The sequence below is a fragment of the Notolepis coatsorum genome (genome assembly GCF_963971535.1).
Source record: "Notolepis coatsorum genome assembly, chromosome: 8".
NCBI lineage: Eukaryota > Metazoa > Chordata > Actinopteri > Aulopiformes > Paralepididae > Notolepis > Notolepis coatsorum.
In genome coordinates, this window is record NC_140172.1 from 127,416,753 (window position 1) to 127,437,081 (window position 20,329).

Sequence of the window (20,329 nt, forward strand, 5' to 3'; positions counted from 1 at the left end):
CCTTTTCTGCTTCGTCCTTTGGCTGGTAGTATGTTCCTCAATCCAAAGGCCATTACATATGGCCTTTGTCCTGTCATACGTGTCCACTGCCATCTCTGAGGTGCGATAACCTTTGAGTGTGTCCTGCACTGTGCTTTTAAATAGTACAGATATTGAAGATGTGCACTTTAACGCAGCAGCACCTGGAGCCATCCATACCCATGTCCAGTGTCCTATAATAAGCTTTAATCGAACCTTGGATAGTCCGGTTGGTTTGGGGTGGTGTGAAAGCTCATTCACTCTTGCAAGTGAACCCTGCTGCGGTTCATTTGAGATGTGAATGCAAAGCGGACCAAAGGCAGGAAAAGACCCAAAAATCTAATCTTTTTTTATGAGAAGACTGAAACATATGTATATAATGAAACACACAATACAGTTTTTTTTTGATTGCCTAAGTATGATTTTGAAAACGGGGCCCGGTGTTTCAAAACACACAATTAGCACAACCACACACACAATTATCAGAACACCTCAGATCCTTTGCTAAATTAAACACTTGTCAAAACCATACACTAATTTATAAAAACTACATTTTGTTACCATATGAAACACACATTTCATATGACTTAATTCTGTTTGAACCAGTTACACACACTGCTGTGCTTAACCTAAAACACATTTAGCAATTCTACTTCTCAGTGATTAGAGTACTGTAAGTGAAGTACGCAGAGAATGTGCAAATATACAATAAATTCACCAAACACTACACAAGACCAATGCTGTAGACTGATGAAAATATAATTTATTTATCTACATATACCCAAATCAATGATGCAGACTGATGAAAAAAATTATATATATAACCATAACCAAATCAGTCAACATTTCAACATGGAGAATCACAACAATACATGTCCCAGTTTTCATGCTACTATGTGCATAACACTGTAAGCTCAGCAAATATCAGACAAACATAAAATACTGTATCCAGTACAGGTTAAAATTACAGTAAAACAATTTTTTTTCTTTTTTTAAATTTAAACTAAAATACTAGACATTATCTCTTTGCCTAGCTGGATCTGGCAAGATACTTTTTTGTTGTGATTCTCCATGTCTGGGCCTATATTTTGCTCCTTGAGTGTAAGGTTTTGATAATTGTGTAATACTTTTGATTTGAGTGTTTATGCAATTGAAGAAAAATGTAAAGACTAGAGATGAACTGTTTATTTATTTTGTACATAGGCTGTGCATATGTTTGTTTGTTTGTTTATTTGCTTATGTGTATGATTCTTAACTGTGTTTTTATTTTGTTATTGGTGTATATGTGTGTACACATGTATGTACAATATATATATATATATATTTATGTGTGTATATATGTATATTTGTACTCCTGTTGGGGCTTCTTGGACCAGATCAATGTTTTATCTGGCTAAATAAATAAATAAATAAGAAACTGATGATTTCGTCCTGTTAACTTTGAATTTTCTATGGGGACTGCCCAGATCCCTCTCATGGACCTGGACCTCACTTTGAGAACCTCTAATGATTCTAGTTATTAAGTATTCATCTCTTATTACTCTAAAATTGCGTATTTCTGAAGCCCCCAATGTTTTCTAACCCTAAAAACGCCCCTGCTGGGTCCGTTGGCTCTTATTCGGATGTTCTGTCTGTCACTACATTATTTAACTTTTCTGTTTTTGCCGCCAATGAAAATCAGCTCACTACGCATGCTTAGACAGTGACTGTTGTTCTATGGTATTTGAGATATCGCTTATCGCCACCTACTGGTCCGGCATGCTTGTTGGAGCAATATAAGCGTGTATGCGACTCTGGATGGGCTGCCGTGTGGACGAGGATATTATTTTAAACGGAGCCTGAAAATATCCGTTTTGCAAAAGATCCAGATACGTGTGGACATGACCTAATATGATGAATTGAAAATGGGGGACCCTGATGTAAACAAGACGAAAGTATTTATCTGGTCTGCATCCCCTTAACAATTGTGTGTATTGTCTGAGCTGTACTGTACTGTACCCATTCTGCAATCTGTTAATAAAGTTTTCAATCAATCAATCAAACCTAAATATATGACCCTTTTGGCTTTCCATACTTTAACTACAACATAAACAAAGATGGCGGCCTGTGTCCTACGGCGTACACTAGTGTCTACTGTTGCAAAATACAACAGACAACACGTTATTACTAGAGCTTTGAATGGTTACGTCAGTAGTAGTAAAGGGAGACCGCACGACCAGCACTTATTCTGTTCATTATGTGGATCCTTCAGCTTTCACTCGAAACGGCTTTTGTCCTCAAGGTAAGTTGTTGACAGACACATAATGCAAAGCTTTAGCTAACTAGCTAGCTGTAGTGAACTGTTAGGTAACGTCAATGTAACGATTAGGTAACGTCAGTTGCCAGCTAGATAAAGGCGAAGCACAGTCTTTAGTTTGGCTGTGGCGCTAATATGCACCCATATTGTCATGGGACAATAACGTTACTTTAATGTAGCCATTTTGTTTATAACCAACGAGCCAGGGGATGATGAATTCCTGATGAATTGAAAATGGGGGACCCTCATGTAAACAAGACGAACGTCTTTCTCTGGTCTGCACCCCCTAACAATTGTGTGTATTGAGCTGTACTGTACTGTACCTATTCTGCAATCTGTTAATAAAGTTTTCAATCAATCAATCAATCAATGATTCTGGTCTACTGACGGATCTACTGACTGTCATTGGGGCTAATCGTTATGTTTTCCTAAATTATTATGGGTTTAATGGTTGAGGTCAAATATTAGATTCGATTAAAATTGATTGTCATTATACAGCAGTAACAGCACACGTATGTACAGTACAACGAAAAGAAGCTGGCATCTAATCGGAGTGCAAATGTAACAGTAAAGTGCAATACTAATGTACAAGTGATTAAACTGGAGTATATATAAATTAGTACTACTGAGTAGTAATAATGCTAATCAGATGTATGTACACAGTGATAGTATTATTATTATGTGTATAGTAATACAGGTATAAAGACACTATGGTAGTAACTAGTAAGTCATACTGGCCATCTGTATACCTAGTAAGAGTAGGTAAGTGATGTAGTATACAGGTAAAAGGGATTATATGCAGGTATATTCAGACAGATTTGGATATATATATACACATACGATGAATATTAATATATATTAAAAAAAAAAAAAAGTATACAGCATTATTGTACTATATGGGTAGACTATAGTTTGAGGTAGGTAGTTATGATTACAGTGTAAGGCAGTTGTAGACAGTGAAGGCAGTAGGCAGGTATAAACTGAGTATAGGCAACAGAGTTTGTACAATGTACAGTATGGATAACAGAGCCAAGAGTATAGGCAATGGGGTTCACTTCAGAGTTCATAGTTCATACAGTGTGGGGCTGGGGCTGTCATCGTGGTACAGAGTTCAGAGAGATATTGTTGTCTTGTGTTCTCTTCCATGACATGACGTCAGGCCCGAGGAGAAGGTCTTGGAGACGGTGGGAGTGTTTGAAGCACCGAAGCAGCAGGGGAAATATGAAACAGGACAAGTGAGAGATTCCCCCAAACATTGATCGTAAATGTAAACTCGACATAAAGATAAATGTATACACATGACAACGTACTCCCTCTGTATTGTTCTTTACCTTGCTATCATGTGGGCTTATATATATATACAATGCTCTGCTTCTCCCCCCCAGTTGTTTCTGCACAGTGTGTTTGGGTACAGAGGGACCGTGCTCTTCCCTTGGCACGCCCGCCTCTATGACCGTGACGTCAGTGCTCCTGCCACAGAGAGGTAAAGAGCACAACACTACCGCTATAACCTCCATGGAGACACCAACGTAGCATACGCATGCTGTGTCCTCTACATTTGTCCTACACCATTCTCTGCACTACAACAATACAATAAGCTAATAAATGACAGGGGTTTGATAGTTTCAATTTAACAATAGACCGGTTTCTCGTTCACGTCAGACTCGAGGAGGCAAAAAGGAACGTTGTCCTGATCAGAACAACAGAGCAGACTACAATATATTTGCATTTGTTAGCCGTGCTAGCGATCTAAACAATCAATCATGCCAAAGCTAGCTATGTAAAAGGTGAAAGACTCACATTCACTTGATTTGGCTAAATGACATCCAGCCGTTTTCATTTGAAACAACTCTTAGTCAGGGGAGGTGCCATGGTTTCTCCACAGAGCCTCGTTGTGCTTTTTTAGTGCCGCAGCTCAATGCAGGTAGTGGGGCACTGCAGTCATGTGATTGCTGAATGGCTCGGCCACAGTGTGTTTACAAACAGGCCTGTTGACAACTGATGTGGTCTATATGAAGTAAGGACTATCATCGTTCACTGTCATCGCTCGTGCACGTTGCAATAAATAATACTGAGAAAGTGATGACGGCGTGTTTGTGTCCTTTACTACTTATAGCCTGCTCTGCTCCACCGACGCACCTGTCACAGAGACTGTGATTCAGGTGGGCAAGAGGTTGTGGTGACAAGTGAAATGTTGTTTTATTGTTACTATAAATAATAGTCACTTTCCTCTGTTCTCCCCTGCTATTGTTTACAGTAAGCCAGAGCCTCCAGGTGCACACAACTCTAAAGAGGTGAAAGGGAAAACACACACCTACTATCAGGTCCTTATAGACGCAAGGGACTGCCCGCACATCGTAAGTATCTCATCCACATGGCAACGTGCTACGTTGTTAAAACTGAAGTATGGGAGAGGCTGGGTTGTGTAGAGGTCTAAGCACTCGCCTATCACCGCAGAGACCCGGGTTCAATTCCCGGCAGTGGTACCTCCGGCTTTTGTTAGTCGTCCCTATGAACACAATTGCCGGTGTTTGCAGGTGGGAAGCCGGTAGGGTATGAGTCCTGGTCGTTGCAATAGTGACTCCTACTGGTATTGCCAAGTAGTTTTCACATACAAGGAATTTGATTTGGTTGTTAGCATGAACCTCCACGTGCGTTAATCTCCCAGTGAAACTCCTCGCTGTCAGGTGAAAAGAAGTGGCTGGCGACTTCACATGTATCATAGGAGGCATGGGGTAGTCTACACCCTCCCCAGACCGACAGTAGGGCAAACTCCTCGCTGTCGGGTGAAAAGACAGCTCTTGGTATCTGATTCTAGGGACATCTATGGATCTCAGGGAATGAATTCCCAGTGTCAGAAATACTGTGTCTGTTACTAGGCTTGAGTAGATTGTAATGAACCAAATGAGAATATCAATTCAATTATTTAATTTAATTTTTTTTATTACTGTGAATAACACCATGCTAAAATTGACCAGACCTGAAAAATCTAAGCAAATGAATAAAGGGAAGATGATTAAACAGAAGGTTTTGTAGATACAGTACTTAATTCTGCCATCCGACCACATGCAATTTGAAATATGATTATATAATATAAAATACCAGGCCTAAAATGGTTATGCGATTAAAATGCGATTAATTAGATTCATTAATTACAAATCCTGTAATGAATTAGTTTACTTTTTTTAATCGCCTGACAGCACTACATATAATACAAGACACACAATGGTCAGAGATCATACTTTTAAATGCAGCAAAAGAAGGAAGAACCTTCAGCTTCAGAGTCAGTTGGAGGGCATTCCAGGAAGCATCAAAAGAAAAAGCAGTTTTTCTTAGTTCAGAACAAACTCAAAGAACCCTAAGAACCAACCAGTTATTTGAATGTGTAGAATAGGTTCCAAGATTCCATTCCAACAGTTTTGTGATGTAAGTGGGACTTTTACCAATAAGGGCTTTAAAAATAAAGAATGATATTTACGCCTTTCAACCAGAGGATACAGTGGTGGGTATCACATCTGTCACCAGTAATAAATCTGAGGGCAGAATGATGTACCGCGTTCAGAGGTTTGAAGCTGCAGCATGCCTAAGTCACATCACCATAGTCCAAAATGGATAAGAAAACTGCTTCAACAATCCATTTTCTACTAATCATGGGGAAGCTGGATCTATTTCTGTACAGGAAGCCAATCTTCTGTCGCAGCTTGGAAGCAAGAATATCCACATGGAACTTATCTTCGAGCCACAAGCCAAGATATTTATACTCAGTGACTCTCTCAATGTTAGAACCACTTACGGTAGATATATGTATATATATGCATCATAATCAAAATGTTTGGCTCTGGAGAACAGCATAAATTTAGTTTTAATAGCATTGCGGACTCATTTAAGATTGATAAAAGCTTCCTGAATTAAAATAAAGCTGCAAGTGGCCAAAAAAAATATGTGTATATATATTATGTAGGGATACTAGCACAACATTTTTGAGGAGATTGTCATCACCTTAATCACCCCCGGGTGGCTCAATGATTAAATGAACGGAGCAGAGAATTAGAGTGAAATTAAAACTTAAAACACGTATTCAATAACAGGCTGAGTACTGTATTTTAAATGCTTAAAATGCTTTTAAGCTAAGTCATGTATAGCTGATTTTCTTTAGTTTGGACATTTTCCTGCAGCCGTTGCCTTTGTGAGCTTACTCTCTAGAAAGTGTGAACGGTGCGGGCAGAGGGCTGCTTGGTTGGAGGATACAGGCTATGTCAGACAAGTGGTGCCTTGGTCAATATGGTTGGGCATCGTTTGGATTTGAACAATTCCGATTCTGCTTTTTGATTCCGGTTCTCAACGATCCTCAATTGAGGTTCTTTACGGGGCAGGGTCAAAACGGGTCAAAATGTGTTTGTGTTTTTTTTTCAGTTGCCTCTCCACTGTCCATTTCAGAACCATGGAGAGCGTGGTGATGTGTGTCTTGATAGGTAGCAGCGCAGCAGAGAGAGAACCCTCCCTGGAGGAGATGAGGATCAAGCAGGCTACCTTGGCCAGTTTGTTCCACTCTGAAATTATTTTCACCGGACATTATGACCGGAGAGATTTAATCAGATTTCAACAGTTAATTGCAGGATAACGGAAACCCTGACCATTGCTGTGTAGGATCGAGAGTAGCAACGGTGATATCAGTGGCAATATTTGGCCTTTTGAGTCAGGAAATGCACATTGAGAGTAACTGCAAAATGGATCAAGCCACGACCATACGGTAAAACAAGCCCTACCTGCATTGATGCCCTAACAACCCTTGAGTGGTAACGCAAAAATGTACTGGACACAGGAAAACAAACAAACTCAGAAATGTAAGATATACCTGTCCTAGCTTATAAGCATTTCCTTTTCCAGAAAGAATTTCACTGTAATTCCGTGCTCTACTAATTTCTTCATTGATCCAGTGATGACACTCGCTCCCCAAGAGTCTTCCAAGCACGTTCTTGATGAATATGCATGCTTGTTTCTGACATGTTGTAATGGCCGTTTTTCTTTTTAAAGGAAGGCGACAGCATAATACAACATTCATGTAATTTAGTAGAGCTGTACATAGTACAGGTGTCTCCGTACTATGGACTGGAAGCAGTGTGCGGATATTTCCTGTTTCCAACGTCAGCATATCAGGATTCACTACAGCAAAATGCAAAAACATCATCAATCCCAGGGCAGTATTTAAAAAAACAGGTCTCTGTTGGCTCCCAGCCTCCCCCCTAAGAATATCAGCATAGGACTAACTGCATAATTTGAATGCAGTGATTCCTGAAATCCAGACTCTGTAAACGGGAAATGTCATCACAACCTTACTTTTTATAATTGGTAATACTGAGAAGAATACTTCAGCACACCTGAACACAAGACGTGTGGGTTTAGGGTTAGATGTCTCCTCTCTCCAGTGAGGTTAAGGGACAGCTTCATAAACAAGCCTATATGTGGAGTATTGAACCGGATTATGAAATAAACCATCAAGCGTTATTGAAGCGTATTGAATTAGAGCCTTATTAACAGGTTATTGGCCTTTAAAAAGTCTCATATTTACCAACCCGACGGGGAATGGGCAAAATCATACTTTTCCCACATTTCCCAGAACATATACACACAGTAAATGACTATGTACACAAAGGCAGTTGTGCAACGACAGTGGTTCAATGGAGGCTGCCTTACTGATATCATTGAACCACTAACCTACAGTATCTGTCCGTTTCTCTCTCTGTCAGGCTCAGAGGTCCCAGACAGAAGCTGTGACATTTCTGGCCAGTCATGAAGACAGCAGGGCGCTCTATGCCATACCAGGTGAGTAGGACCAAACGGGTGTTTAAACTACATTAGAACTAAAACAAAACTGGCATGTTTATTTAACTGATCTTAACCCATTCTCCGCCAATCACGTGTTAAGGCGGGTTTCTCCGCCATGCGTTGTCTGCCAATCACGCCGTAAGGCGTGTTTGAGATCAATATTTCATATTTTCGTCATGGTATTCATATTTCACCCACGGAGTCTTGGCTGATGCTGTCTGAGCCATCACAACTCTGCAACGCTTCAATACCGCCACCTGGTGGCCGATCGGCGAGTTGCCAAACTGGAAGTGCCCATTGGAGCTCGGTCCGTCCCCTATTTTCGTCCGGCCACTCGTTTATCGTCCCGGGGCTCAATACAGACACCGTGGATATGGATCTTTGCCATAAGATCAATGCTCAATAATCAACATGATTTGGACGTGTATTAGTAATATACAAACCGGAAATGGATCGCATCGATCAACATCCCATAATTGGGATCTGTTTGCTCCACTCTCATCACCCAACGCTACGAGGAGACTTACGTGAGTTTCAGCGTTTTTCTTTATCATTTTTGATACAAACTGCTCTGATCAATATATCACCCATACTACATAAATCATTTAACGTCGGCCATTGAATTATAAACGACCCCCCCCCCCCCCCCCCTCCGTTCACCCGCAGATGATCAGTCATGACGTTTAGGACCATGTACAGTTGAATTTTTTTTTTTTTTTTTTAACCACTTTTTCTCCCATTTTTCCATATTTTCTCCCATCCCAATTTCGTATCATCCAATTCAACCCTCCCCTGTCACGAACGCTGTTTCTTGCCTCCCACAAGCCGGCTGCAATGTGGACTAAGTCATACATAGCACAAGTCCCCTCCGGTACTTGAGGTAACAGCAGTCGCATCTTTTCACCTGCGCAGCTCGATCTCTCAGTGTCGAGGAGTAACGCGTGGGAGGCTCACGCTGCCCCCGACACTTCCTGATTCTACTGCGCAGGCGCACCAACCGACTTGTAGGAGTCGCTTGTTCACAACGTTCGATCCCCACCCTTCAGTTTTCCCTCCCCGTAATACGGCCAATGTGTATTACTGCGGACGACCAGCCAAACTGAAAAACAATGTGGAGAGCTGGATTCGAACACGCGAATCCTACCGTCTCCACACTGGTGGCGAGTGCCTTGCCCACTACACCACCTAGCCGCCTGTACAGTTGAAATTTTTAATATAGCATGGATCGGTATCAAACTGCATTTGATAATCTAATATATGCATTTATGCCTATATCTCACGTTCTATGAAATACTGCAGAAAACGATAAAACATATTTATACTCTAGACGGTATTTTAGTATGAATGTGTGAATGAAAAAGTAAAACGTTCCTACATCCTGAACGATAGATAATTGATGTTGAATGGGCCATAGTAATGTCAATTTAGCAATACAATTTAAAAAGTTATAGCCCTGCAAAGAAGGTGAACATCTCCATAGACAAATAGCGCTGGCAGAGGATGGTTTAGGATGATCAAAGTGGTGGCAGAAAATGGGCTAACACATTGATTGCCATGCAGTATGCCCATCATTATACCCAGTCTGCCACCGCTGTAAGCCTATGGAGATGTTTACCTTCTTTGCAGGGCTATAACTTTTTAAATATTATAGCTATATCTGCATTACTATGGCCCATTCAACATCGATTATATATCGTTCCGGATGTGGGAACGTTATATTTTTTCATTCATACATTGTTGTGTTAATACCGTCAAGATTATAAGTATGTTTTGAAGCTTTTCTGCTGTAATTCCAAAAACGCTAGTTATAGGCCCTGACGCATATGATAGATTATCGATTGGCATTTCTTTCCTATACACGCTATATTAAAAAATTCAAATGTATATGATCGGTATACATTATGCTTCATCATGCGTGAAGGAAAGGGGGGGGGGTAGTTTATAATTCCTTGATTGTCAGTAATGTCTTTATTTAGTATCAGACTGATTGCAAACAAAGAAATGGACAATCGGGCTGAAAATAACGTTAGTGTCCTCTTACCGTTCGCCTATGAGACTGGAGGAAAAATATCCCAATTATTTGACGTCGATCTCCTAGATCCATTTCCAGTTTGTATGACGCAATAAACGCCGAAATCATATCGATTATTGCGTTTCGAAAGCGATCCAAATGCACTCGAGTGTGTATATTGATCCATGCCACAATATATCTTTGGCGGAGGAATTTCCTGGATGCACCGATCACCACTTCCGGTTTGGCGTGAGTGTAATTCGCCCGACCATCCACCAGGCGGCGGTATTGAGGCGTTGCAATATCAGACAGGGTGCCGCTGCAGTCGGGAGGGAGGCTGGATGAATTATGAATGCCATGGCAAAAAAATTAAATATTGATCCCAAAAACGATTTACGCCGTTGTTGGCGTTCAACGCATGGCGGGCAATAACGATTTACGCCGTTTATGGCACACAATGTGTTAACTGTAACACCGCTGGACGGCATGCTGGGTACAGCTCGCTAATTAGCCGGGTAGCGTAACAGGGTTAGGGTTAGGGTTAGAAAAGGAAAAGGAAAAGGAAGGTGAAGTAAGAGAGACTGTATTTTTCGATTAGTATTCAAATAGTTCCCAGTGACTATCGAATTGTAACAAATGTACTGTATTTCAATGTGTCCTCCTCCAGGTCTGGACTATGTGAGTCATGAAGACATCCTGCCTTACAGCTCTACTGACCAGGTCCCTATTCAGCATGAGCTGTTTGAGCGCTTCCTCCAGTTCAGCCCCTCTACAGGTCAGTCAGACGACAAGCACCTCAGTGCAGCATAGTAGCACAGCGCAATATATCTTTCCACACCTTTCTTCAAAATATGAAAGATGTGTATATTTAGGGCTTTTCTGCTTTGTTAGACGGTACAGTAGTGTCGTGTGACAGGGAACATTGGGGAGAGAGAGAGGATGACATTAAACAAAGTTTTTGTGCTGGATTTGGATAAGGATGTTGGGATTATATGGAATGTGTCTCAGTTCATTGCACCACCAGGAAGCTCCTCTTTCCCTTAACCAGTAACAAACAGCATTATCTACTACCTTAACCAGTAACAAACAGCATTATCTACTACATTAACCAGTAACAAACAGCATTATCTACTACCTTAACCAGTAACAAACAGCATTATCTACTACATTAACCAGTAACAAACAGCATTATCTACTACCTTAACCAGTAACAAACAGCATTATCTACTACCTTAACCAGTAACAAACAGCATTATCTACTACCTTAACCAGTAACAAACAGCATTATCTACTACCTTAACCAGTAACAAACAGCATTATCTACTACCTTAACCAGTAACAAACAGCATTATCTACTACCTTAACCAGTAACAAACAGCATTATCTACTACCTACCTTAACCAGTAACAAACAGCATTATCTACTACCTTAACCAGTAACAAACAGCATTATCTACTACCTTAACCAGTAACAAACAGCATTATCTACTACCTTAACCAGTAACAAACAGCATTATCTACTACCTTAACCAGTAACAAACAGCATTATCTACTACCTACCTTAACCAGTAACAAACAGCGTTATCTTATAGCCTCAACCAACCTTGATAGCAGCGCCATGTAACCCAAGCTGAGTATACAGACTTTTGTATGGACATTGGACAGTCCAGCTCTAACATGGTACTATTTTTGAGAGTTATTGGATATGAAAATGTGTTTTTGCTCTAGTTATTGTACTCTTGTCTGTCTCACTTTTCCTGTCTTGTAAAGCACTTTGGATCAATCTTACTTAGTATTTTAAAGTGCTAATAATAAATTGCAAGGCAAATAAATTGCCTTGACCCGACTAGTAGTACACAATTGACCTATCTCAACCCCCGCCCTCTTTTCTTGATTGTCCGATCAAGAAAAGAGGAGGGGGTTTGAGCTAGGTAAATTCTGGTTAGAAGTGTATACACTATCCTCACTAGTACCCGTCTGCTTCTCTCCTCTAGTGCCCTCCTTCACCCCCAAGGACACGCTGCGCTCCTGGCAGGAGAAGAACCACCCCTGGCTGGAGCTGTCGGATGTCCACAGAGAGACGACGGAGAAAATACGAGTCACCGTCATCCCTTTCTACATGGGCATGAGGGTACGTAGCTTAGTAGGAAATGGCGCTAGGGGTCCAACATTCAGAAAATACCACTTTTTTGTATCCACTTTTTCTCCTCCTATTTTTCGGTATTTTCCTCCCATCCCAATTTAGTCATTATGCCAATTCCCCCCTCCCCTTCCTGGTCGTTGCGCGCATGTGCCCCCCACTGGTCGGTCTAGGGAGCCCTGAAGTCTATCACATGCTTCCTCCGATACATAGGAGACAGCCAGCAGCCTTTTTTCACCTGGCAGCGAGGACTCTCATTGGTGAAGTGTAACGCATGGGAGGTCACACTACCTTCACTATTTTCCCTCCCTCGCTGTGCAGGCGCCAGAGCATGTGAGCGGAGCGCTAGAAAAATCCGCTCTTCGCTCTAGACGTCTGGTTCCGCTCATGTTGGCCCGCCCCCCCCAAGTTGCTCACCGCTCACCTTCATTTACGAATCAAGCGCTCCCCGCTCCACAGCCCGCTCAGCAGAATTTAATTTTTTTGGAGCATGATGTAAATTAGCTTGATTTGACCAAACTACAACAGTCTACACCCCCTGGGCCCCTTAACAATTGTTTGTATTGAGCCGTATTGTAATTGTACCCATTCTGCAATGTTAAATAACGTTGTTTATCCATTCAACTAGCTCTACTAAGCGATGGTAGCTAGCCTAGCCACAATGCTATGGTCGCTGCCATTCACGTTAGCATGTAAGCTAACATCAACAACAATGGCGGAATATACTTTGGTCTAGCAGGATGTGAGTGACGGTTCACCCTTCTCATTGGTTGAAAATGGCCTTCATGTTTGTACATCGCCACCTGTTGCTTTGGCATTGTACTACATGTATATTACATCAGTGTTAAACCACTGTGAGCGGCCCGGAGCGGATTGGAGCGGAGGAGAACTCTCGCTCCGGACGTCGCGCCGACCCATTTTAAAACCCACTCCGTCGCTCACGTCAAAACCGCCCGCTCCGCTCCCCGCGCTGCTCTCGCGCCGCGCCGCTCACATGCCCTGGCAGGCGCCCTGACCGACTTGTAGGAGTCGCTGTTTACAATGACCAGATTACCACCCACCGGCTTCCCTCCCGCTGACACTGCCAATTGTGCCAGTATGACTACCGGCCAAGCCGGAGGCACCGCTGACAGCCGGATTCGATACCAGTGTCTCTGCGGTGGTAGACAGACGCTTAGTCCGCTGTGCTACCCGGCCGCCCTGAAAATACCACTTAAACTAAAAGTTAATTCATTACACCATAGAAATACAATCATGGAAATGTGTTATAAAGCTATGGAAAGGTTTTAGTCTTTAATCGGGCAAATATGTGTGGGAACCCTGCTTCTACCCATTCAGAATAATTCACAATAAATATAAAAAATAATAAATTAATAGTGTTTCTTTGCTTTTTTTTTGCTCTTCCAGTAACGCAAACATGATACTTATAGTGTTTGTCCTCTCTCTTCCAATATCAGGATGTCCAGAATGCCCATGTCTACTGGGTAAGTCATCTATCTATCATCTATTAACATTTTACCACACTTTCATGACTTTCATGATATCTCCATTATTCAATGACATTTCCATTTCCTCAGTGTGCGTTGTCCTCTGTCCTCTATGTCTCCTCAGTGGCGCTACAGTATCCGCCTGGAGAACTTGGGGGATGAAGTGGTCCAGCTGAGAGAGAGACACTGGAGGATCTTCAGCCTGTCCGGCACCCTGGAAACCGTCCGGGGGCGGGGAGTGGTGGGACGGGTCAGTCATTCACACCCTGTTTTGTCTGCGGAGTATTAAAAAGTATTACATTTAGCTCTCAGTGGTATTAAAAAGGTCTTAAAAAGTCTTAAATGTAACTTGTTGAAACCTGCAGATACCCTGTTTGTGTGCACGCTTTGAAACACAATGTTGTTTCTAGGGATGGGTACCTTTCACATTTGAACCGATACGGTACCGATACCGGTACCCAACGGTACCTTTTTTCGGTACTTTTGTCTCAAGAAATTTTATTTACCTACCTCAGTCGTGAAAAATAAAATCCGTACGCCTTGCATCAAGGAACCCGGACCATCAACAAATCAATCTTAACTATATTCACAGGACATACTTAACTCCTATAAGACTGAACAAAATGGGTCTTAAACAAGACTCCAAATGCTCCTTATGTACAAATGGGGACGAAGGGACATTTATGCACATGTACTGGGACTGCCCACCAGTTAAGATATTTTGGAAAGAAGTGACTCAGCAATTGTCAAATCTCTTAACTCTGGATATACCTGTACACCCCTCTGTATTACTGCTGAATGATGTCTTTGAGCATGCAGTACCTCCACAGCTAAAGAGATTGGTTTTATCCGGTATCACAGTGGCTAAAAAGCTGATAGCATCACGATGGTTTCAACCGGAAAAAATGTGCCGTAAGGTCTGGATTCTTACATATCTCGATGTGATTTATCAAGAAATATCAACAGCTAGAATTTTGGGTCTCAATGAATCCAAAATGGCAATGTGGTTAGAAGTGGTGGAGAGAATAAAAGCCAGCATATAATGGTAGTGTCTGGTTAGGAACCAATTATAATGGTTGGATTATCCAATGGGGGGTCCGGGAGAGGGGGGTACGAGCTGGAGCATATGTGTATTTGTATATCCTATTGTGTGTTGTCATGTTTGTTTATGTGTTTGTTTAAAAAATAATAAGAAAATAAAATACAGAAAAATAAAATCCAAACTTCAAATAACTACAATTTCGACAGTTTTCGGCTTGCCATTGCTCCGACTGCTTTGTTGTTGAATCAAGTCAAATCCTAGGTAAGCATATATTGTGCGTGTGAACGTTGACATGAAAAGAAAAAAGGTAAAAAAAAAAAAATTAAAAAAAAAAAAAAATCGGTATCTCACTTGAATCGATACTCGGTAGTACCGACGTGTTTCGGTTTCTGTACTTCAAAAGTACCGAATTCGGTACCCATCCCTAGTTGTTGCATTACTAGAGCTTGGTTCACGTTCTGTAAATCCTTAGCATTTATCCACCCTAGTCGTTTTGTTTTTTGTGACTTCCAGATTTTGTGGACGTGTGCATGACAGGGTATCTGCGGGGTATTAAAGTCTTAAAAAGTCAGACAATTCTGAATTGAAGGCCTTAAAAAGTCTTAAAATGTAATTTGTTGAAACCTGCAGATACCCTGCATGAGAACGGTTTGCCTCATTTCTTCTGTATAACAGTATTGTATGTTTTGTGTACAGGAGCCTGTGTTATCCAAAGAGCAGGCGGCGTTCCAGTACAGCAGTCATGTGTCCCTGCAAGCTCCCAGCGGACACATGTGGTGAGTTCCGCCGCAGAGCGTCTCTCACACATATCCACGCTGCAGACACATAGACCTCCTACCCAGACCTTCCGGAAGGACTCTGCTCTTACAGAGATGACTAAAGTTGTGGTGGGCGGTACCATGTGCCTAACTTTTCAACGTGGCCAATGGCATGAGCGCAAGGTGTGACCGGCGCTTCCACTGACCTATGGTGAACGTAACTGAGGCACTGAGTGGAAATTCCCAGGTGGGAGTTCCTTCTGCGGAAGACGCAATTTCATCAACTTTCGTTAATCACGCCTCCAATAACGGAAAGTAAACCTGATGCTGAAACATGGAGTCACACACACACACACGCACACACGCGCACACACACAGGGCGGAATCCACAAAGGCTTTGCGCGGCTTTTTCCGAAGCAGAGCCGGTGCATCTCGCTCTCAAATTAGTGAAACGGCGTAATGTCGGCATTGCGTCTGTGCAATTGCCGTATATTTAAGTGAGGTAAAAAAGGGGCGGAACATGTCCCCTTTCTATGTAAATGAGCCTCTAAACAGGTGATCATGGCAGCAGTAATTGTGCAGACAGGCATGACCGTGAAAGATATTATCGAATATCTCGAAGGACAATATCAAATCAAGCGCATGCAGCGATCCCATGCAATTGTACTCATTATTTAAATATCGTTATATAACGTTGTGGGCCTTGGCGTTATGCTCGTATATAAACAGAATCTAATTTGTTCGAGAAATATAAAGCCGCGTGCCAATGGCCTTCGCAATGCGTGATTTAGAATAAGGCTATAGCACTGACATTCCAAATGCTTGGTTCTGAGATGATCAATACAGTAAAGATTTATTTCTGATATAGGTGCTGATCAGCAGTAATGCAATGTCATGATTATTATTATTCTGAAGTTATTATTATTATAAAATATTTTTTTTATTCATTAATAAGAACTCCTCTCCTTCACTATAATCTAACTATGAAATAGGCCAGGGCTTTACAACTTAATAAAGATATTGAATACAATTAAATGGGATATAAACAGAATTAAATAGCACAATATAATTATATCACTATATTCTATTGTATAGTATACATTTAATTTAGTTTATATCCCATTTAATATATATTCAATCTCTTTATTAAGTTGTAAAGCCCTGGCCTATATCTGATTTCATAATTAGATTATAGTGAAGGAGAGGAGTTCTTATTAATTAATTATTAATTAAATTTTTATTTAATAATAATAACTTCAGAATAATAATAATCATGACATTGCATTACTGCTGATCAGCACCTATATCAGAAATAAATGTTTACTGTATTGATCATCTCAGAACCAAGCATTTGGAATGTCAGTGCTATAGCCTTATTCTAAATCACGTGTTGCGAAGGCTATTGGCACGCGACTTTATATTTCTCGAACAAGTTAGATACATAAGATCTATTTTCTTTAGTATTCCGTTCATTTTGTATTGTATTTCGTTTACTTCGTAATGTATAGAGGAGTGCAAAAGAATATAATCTTTATTATCATTGTTGGTACAACAAAATTGAGTTTAGAGCATCACCACTGGCATACAAACATACTGAATATAGCATGTACAAAATAATAATATCAATAATATAATATCAATGTCCCAAGTGCAATAGTGCTAGTGCAAATAAATAGTACAGTGACAGTCCAGTTGAGTTAATGGATGGAGGGGGGGGGGGGGGGGGACAACAGTAAGATTTTGGTGGGACAAAGTGGGACAGATAGATAATGTAATATTTAAAAAAAAAATTATCTACTTCTTTGCTCGACTATGCCCCCCACTGGTCAGTTGTAGGGAGGATAGAAGCCTTGCATCACGTGTCCCCTCCGGTACACGAGGAGGCAGCCTGTCGCATCTTTTCACCTGCCAGCGCGGACTCTCAGTGGCGAGGAGTAACGCTTCGGAGGCTCACACTACCCCCGCTACTTCCTGTCTCTGCTGTGCAGGCGTCCCCCAACCGACCTGTAGGAGTCGCTGTCCACAACGTCCAAATCCCCACCCATCGACTTCCACCCTCTAACTCTGCCAATGAGTTAGTATGACGGCTGACCCAAGCCGGAGGCAATGCTGACACCCGGATTCGAGACCGGAGTCTCTTGCATTGGTGACGAGCGCAATCTCCGCTGCGCCACCCAGCCGCGTAAATTCTTTAATTATAGAATAACTGGTCTTCACCGAATAGATAAAGGTTAAATACAGATTAAAATACAGAATTAGATCTCTCGTCTTGGCACTGGCAGCCGGCGTGTTACGCTTGTTATTTTAGCGGCAGTGGCTTTGTCCGTCTGGCTATCATTGGGTTTTAGAAGGAACGGCATGTGTCGTTTGCCGTTCTTGGTTTTAACTGCAGGTTTATTTTTACTGCTTTCCATCTTGATTTCTTGATTTAGTTCGCTTGTAATGTTTATTTTCTTTTTTTGGACAGCGCGCTAAACTTGACAGCGCTCTACATTTTGACACACACATTTCTGCCAAGAGCGCTGTCAGGGGTGCAGAGTGCAGACTGCTCGCGAGCCACACATATTGGGCGTGTCTGCGCTGGTATCTCATCGCGCAATGTGCTTTCGTGGATAGCTCCCAGACACAGAGCAGGCTCCGCGGATGCAATTTGCTTGGCGCAATCCATTCTCTGTGGATTCCGCCCACAGTGTCTGTTTACTAAATACACTTTCAGAAAGAAAACGAAATACACTTTCACAATGCAAATGCAGCACAATAGATATGCAGCACAATAGCACTGCCAACAAATTCACACTCAGGTTACCTCTTTTGCTACTCGGAACACATTTAGATTCAAATGTATTGTCCTTATACAGCACAAGTACAGTACAACGGAAATAAGTTTGCCATCTAACCAGAGTGCAAATGTAACGGTAAAGTGCAATAGTACAGGAGATTAAACTAGGTATAAATTATATAAATCAGTATTACTGATTATAGTGCTAATCACATTGTAGTATTAATATGTACAGTGATACAGGTATAAATACAGTATGGTAGTAGTCATACTGGCCAGCAGCGTAACTAGTAAGAGTAGGTAAGGGATATAGTATCTACTAGGGCTGTCCCCGACTAAGGATTTGGATGGTCGACTATGATTGACCAAAATTTGCCGTTAGTCGACTATTGGTCAAAAAAAAATATATAATATATATTTGTCTAGTCTAGTGTGTTCATTAGATGGGTGAAATCCTCTTTCAGTGCCTCTGTGCCTGTTTTCATAGGCAGTTAGCCTCTGGTATGCGTGCCATTAGCGTTAGCCACGCTTCTAGGCCTCTTTTCTTTTGGAAAGAATGATAAAAAAAATATATATATATATATATATATATATATAATATATAAAAATTCCCCACTCACTGTGAATGATGATGTCATCGATGTAGGCCGCTGCGTACTCTCGGTAGGGTCGGAGGATCTGGTCCATCAGCCTCTGAAATGTGGTGGGAGCGCCGTGTAGACCAAAAGGGAGGACAACATAGAGGAATAACCCATCTGCGGTGGCAAACGCTGTTTTCTCCCTATCTTCAGGAGCCAGGGAAACCTGCCAGTTGCCTTTAGTGAGGTCTAAAGTGGTAGCTGTTCAATAAGTTCATCCACTCTTGGCATAGGGTAGGTGTCGGATTTGGAGATGGCGTTCAACTGACGGAAATCATTACAGAACCTTGGGGTTCCGTCTGACTTAGGGACTAGGACGATGGGGCTACACCATCCACTATTAGACTCTACAATGACTCCCGCCTGTAACATGTCTTGCACTTCTTTTCTCACTGCTTCTCTTCTGGCCTCCGGGAGGCGGTAGGGACGCAGTTTCACCTTCTTCCCTATGATAGTAGGGATGTGGTGGTGAATTACCTCGGTTCTTCCTGGTTCCATGGAGAACACATCCCGATGGCGTTCCACCAGCTCCCTAAGGTCGTTCTTCTGGGGAATGCTGCGTTGGTCTCCCATGGGTACTTCAAGCGGTTGGGTCCGGCCTGGTGGTGGGGTGAAAGAGTACAGAGCCTCCCGGGCTTCCCATTTTTTCAACAAGTTTATATGGTATATCTTCACCGGTGGACACCTCCCTGGCTGTCGCACTCTATAATTCACCGGACCCACCTTTTCCATAATTTCATAGGGCCCGTGCCACTTGGCTAGAAATGTACACTCTGAGTTGGGGACCAACACTAACACTCTATCCCCTGACTGGAATGAGTGCCCGGGTTATAGATCCTGGCTTGGGCCTGCTGGGCTTTGGTCATGTGGTCTCTCACCAGGGGCCACAAGGTGGCCATCCTCTCCTGTATTTCCTCCACATGATCCACCAAACTCCTGTGCGGTGACGGCTGGTGTTCCCAGGCCTCTTTGGCGAGCGTGCGTGCGCACACATATACTATCGATCATCTAGCGTTTATTTGAAAACGATTCATAAATAGGCAGACAAATGACAACGTTCTGGAATATTCCAGTAAAAGACGATTATCATCATAGGGTTGTTTTTTCCACGAAAACGAGTGATTTTCAAAATGCTATCAAACGGAAATGAAGCGATAAAAAAACAATCTGCCTTGACAATGTTGACTGGAAAATGAGTCTTTGATAAGCGACGGGCAGATTAGACACATAATTTAAAACATAGATTAGGCGATATTAACTCTTTCAGTGCCACGCCTGGTTTTCCGTTTTACCGCTTGAATGCCACCATCGGCGCCAATGTTAACGTTAATATCG

The 20,329-nt window shown here is 41.9% G+C and overlaps 1 protein-coding gene across 2 annotated transcripts in view; it reads left to right on the forward strand.

Annotated features, from left to right (window-relative positions):
- Nucleotides 1–1,815: 1,815 nt before the first annotated feature.
- The window catches only part of LOC311233071 (polymerase delta-interacting protein 2-like), a 32,492-nt gene continuing 13,978 nt past the window's right edge, over nucleotides 1,816–20,329 (forward strand). For both annotated transcript variants that reach the window (XM_084319942.1, XM_084319941.1), the window contains exons 1-10: nucleotides 1,816–2,299; nucleotides 3,474–3,549; nucleotides 3,700–3,797; nucleotides 4,572–4,671; nucleotides 8,062–8,137; nucleotides 10,819–10,926; nucleotides 12,145–12,281; nucleotides 13,748–13,774; nucleotides 13,902–14,027; nucleotides 15,516–15,595. In XM_084319942.1, coding sequence (XP_084176068.1) covers nucleotides 2,115–2,299; nucleotides 3,474–3,549; nucleotides 3,700–3,797; nucleotides 4,572–4,671; nucleotides 8,062–8,137; nucleotides 10,819–10,926; nucleotides 12,145–12,281; nucleotides 13,748–13,774; nucleotides 13,902–14,027; nucleotides 15,516–15,595 — 1,013 coding nt within the window. In that variant the 5' untranslated portion in view covers nucleotides 1,816–2,114. The remainder of the gene's footprint in view (nucleotides 2,300–3,473; nucleotides 3,550–3,699; nucleotides 3,798–4,571; nucleotides 4,672–8,061; nucleotides 8,138–10,818; nucleotides 10,927–12,144; nucleotides 12,282–13,747; nucleotides 13,775–13,901; nucleotides 14,028–15,515; nucleotides 15,596–20,329) is intronic.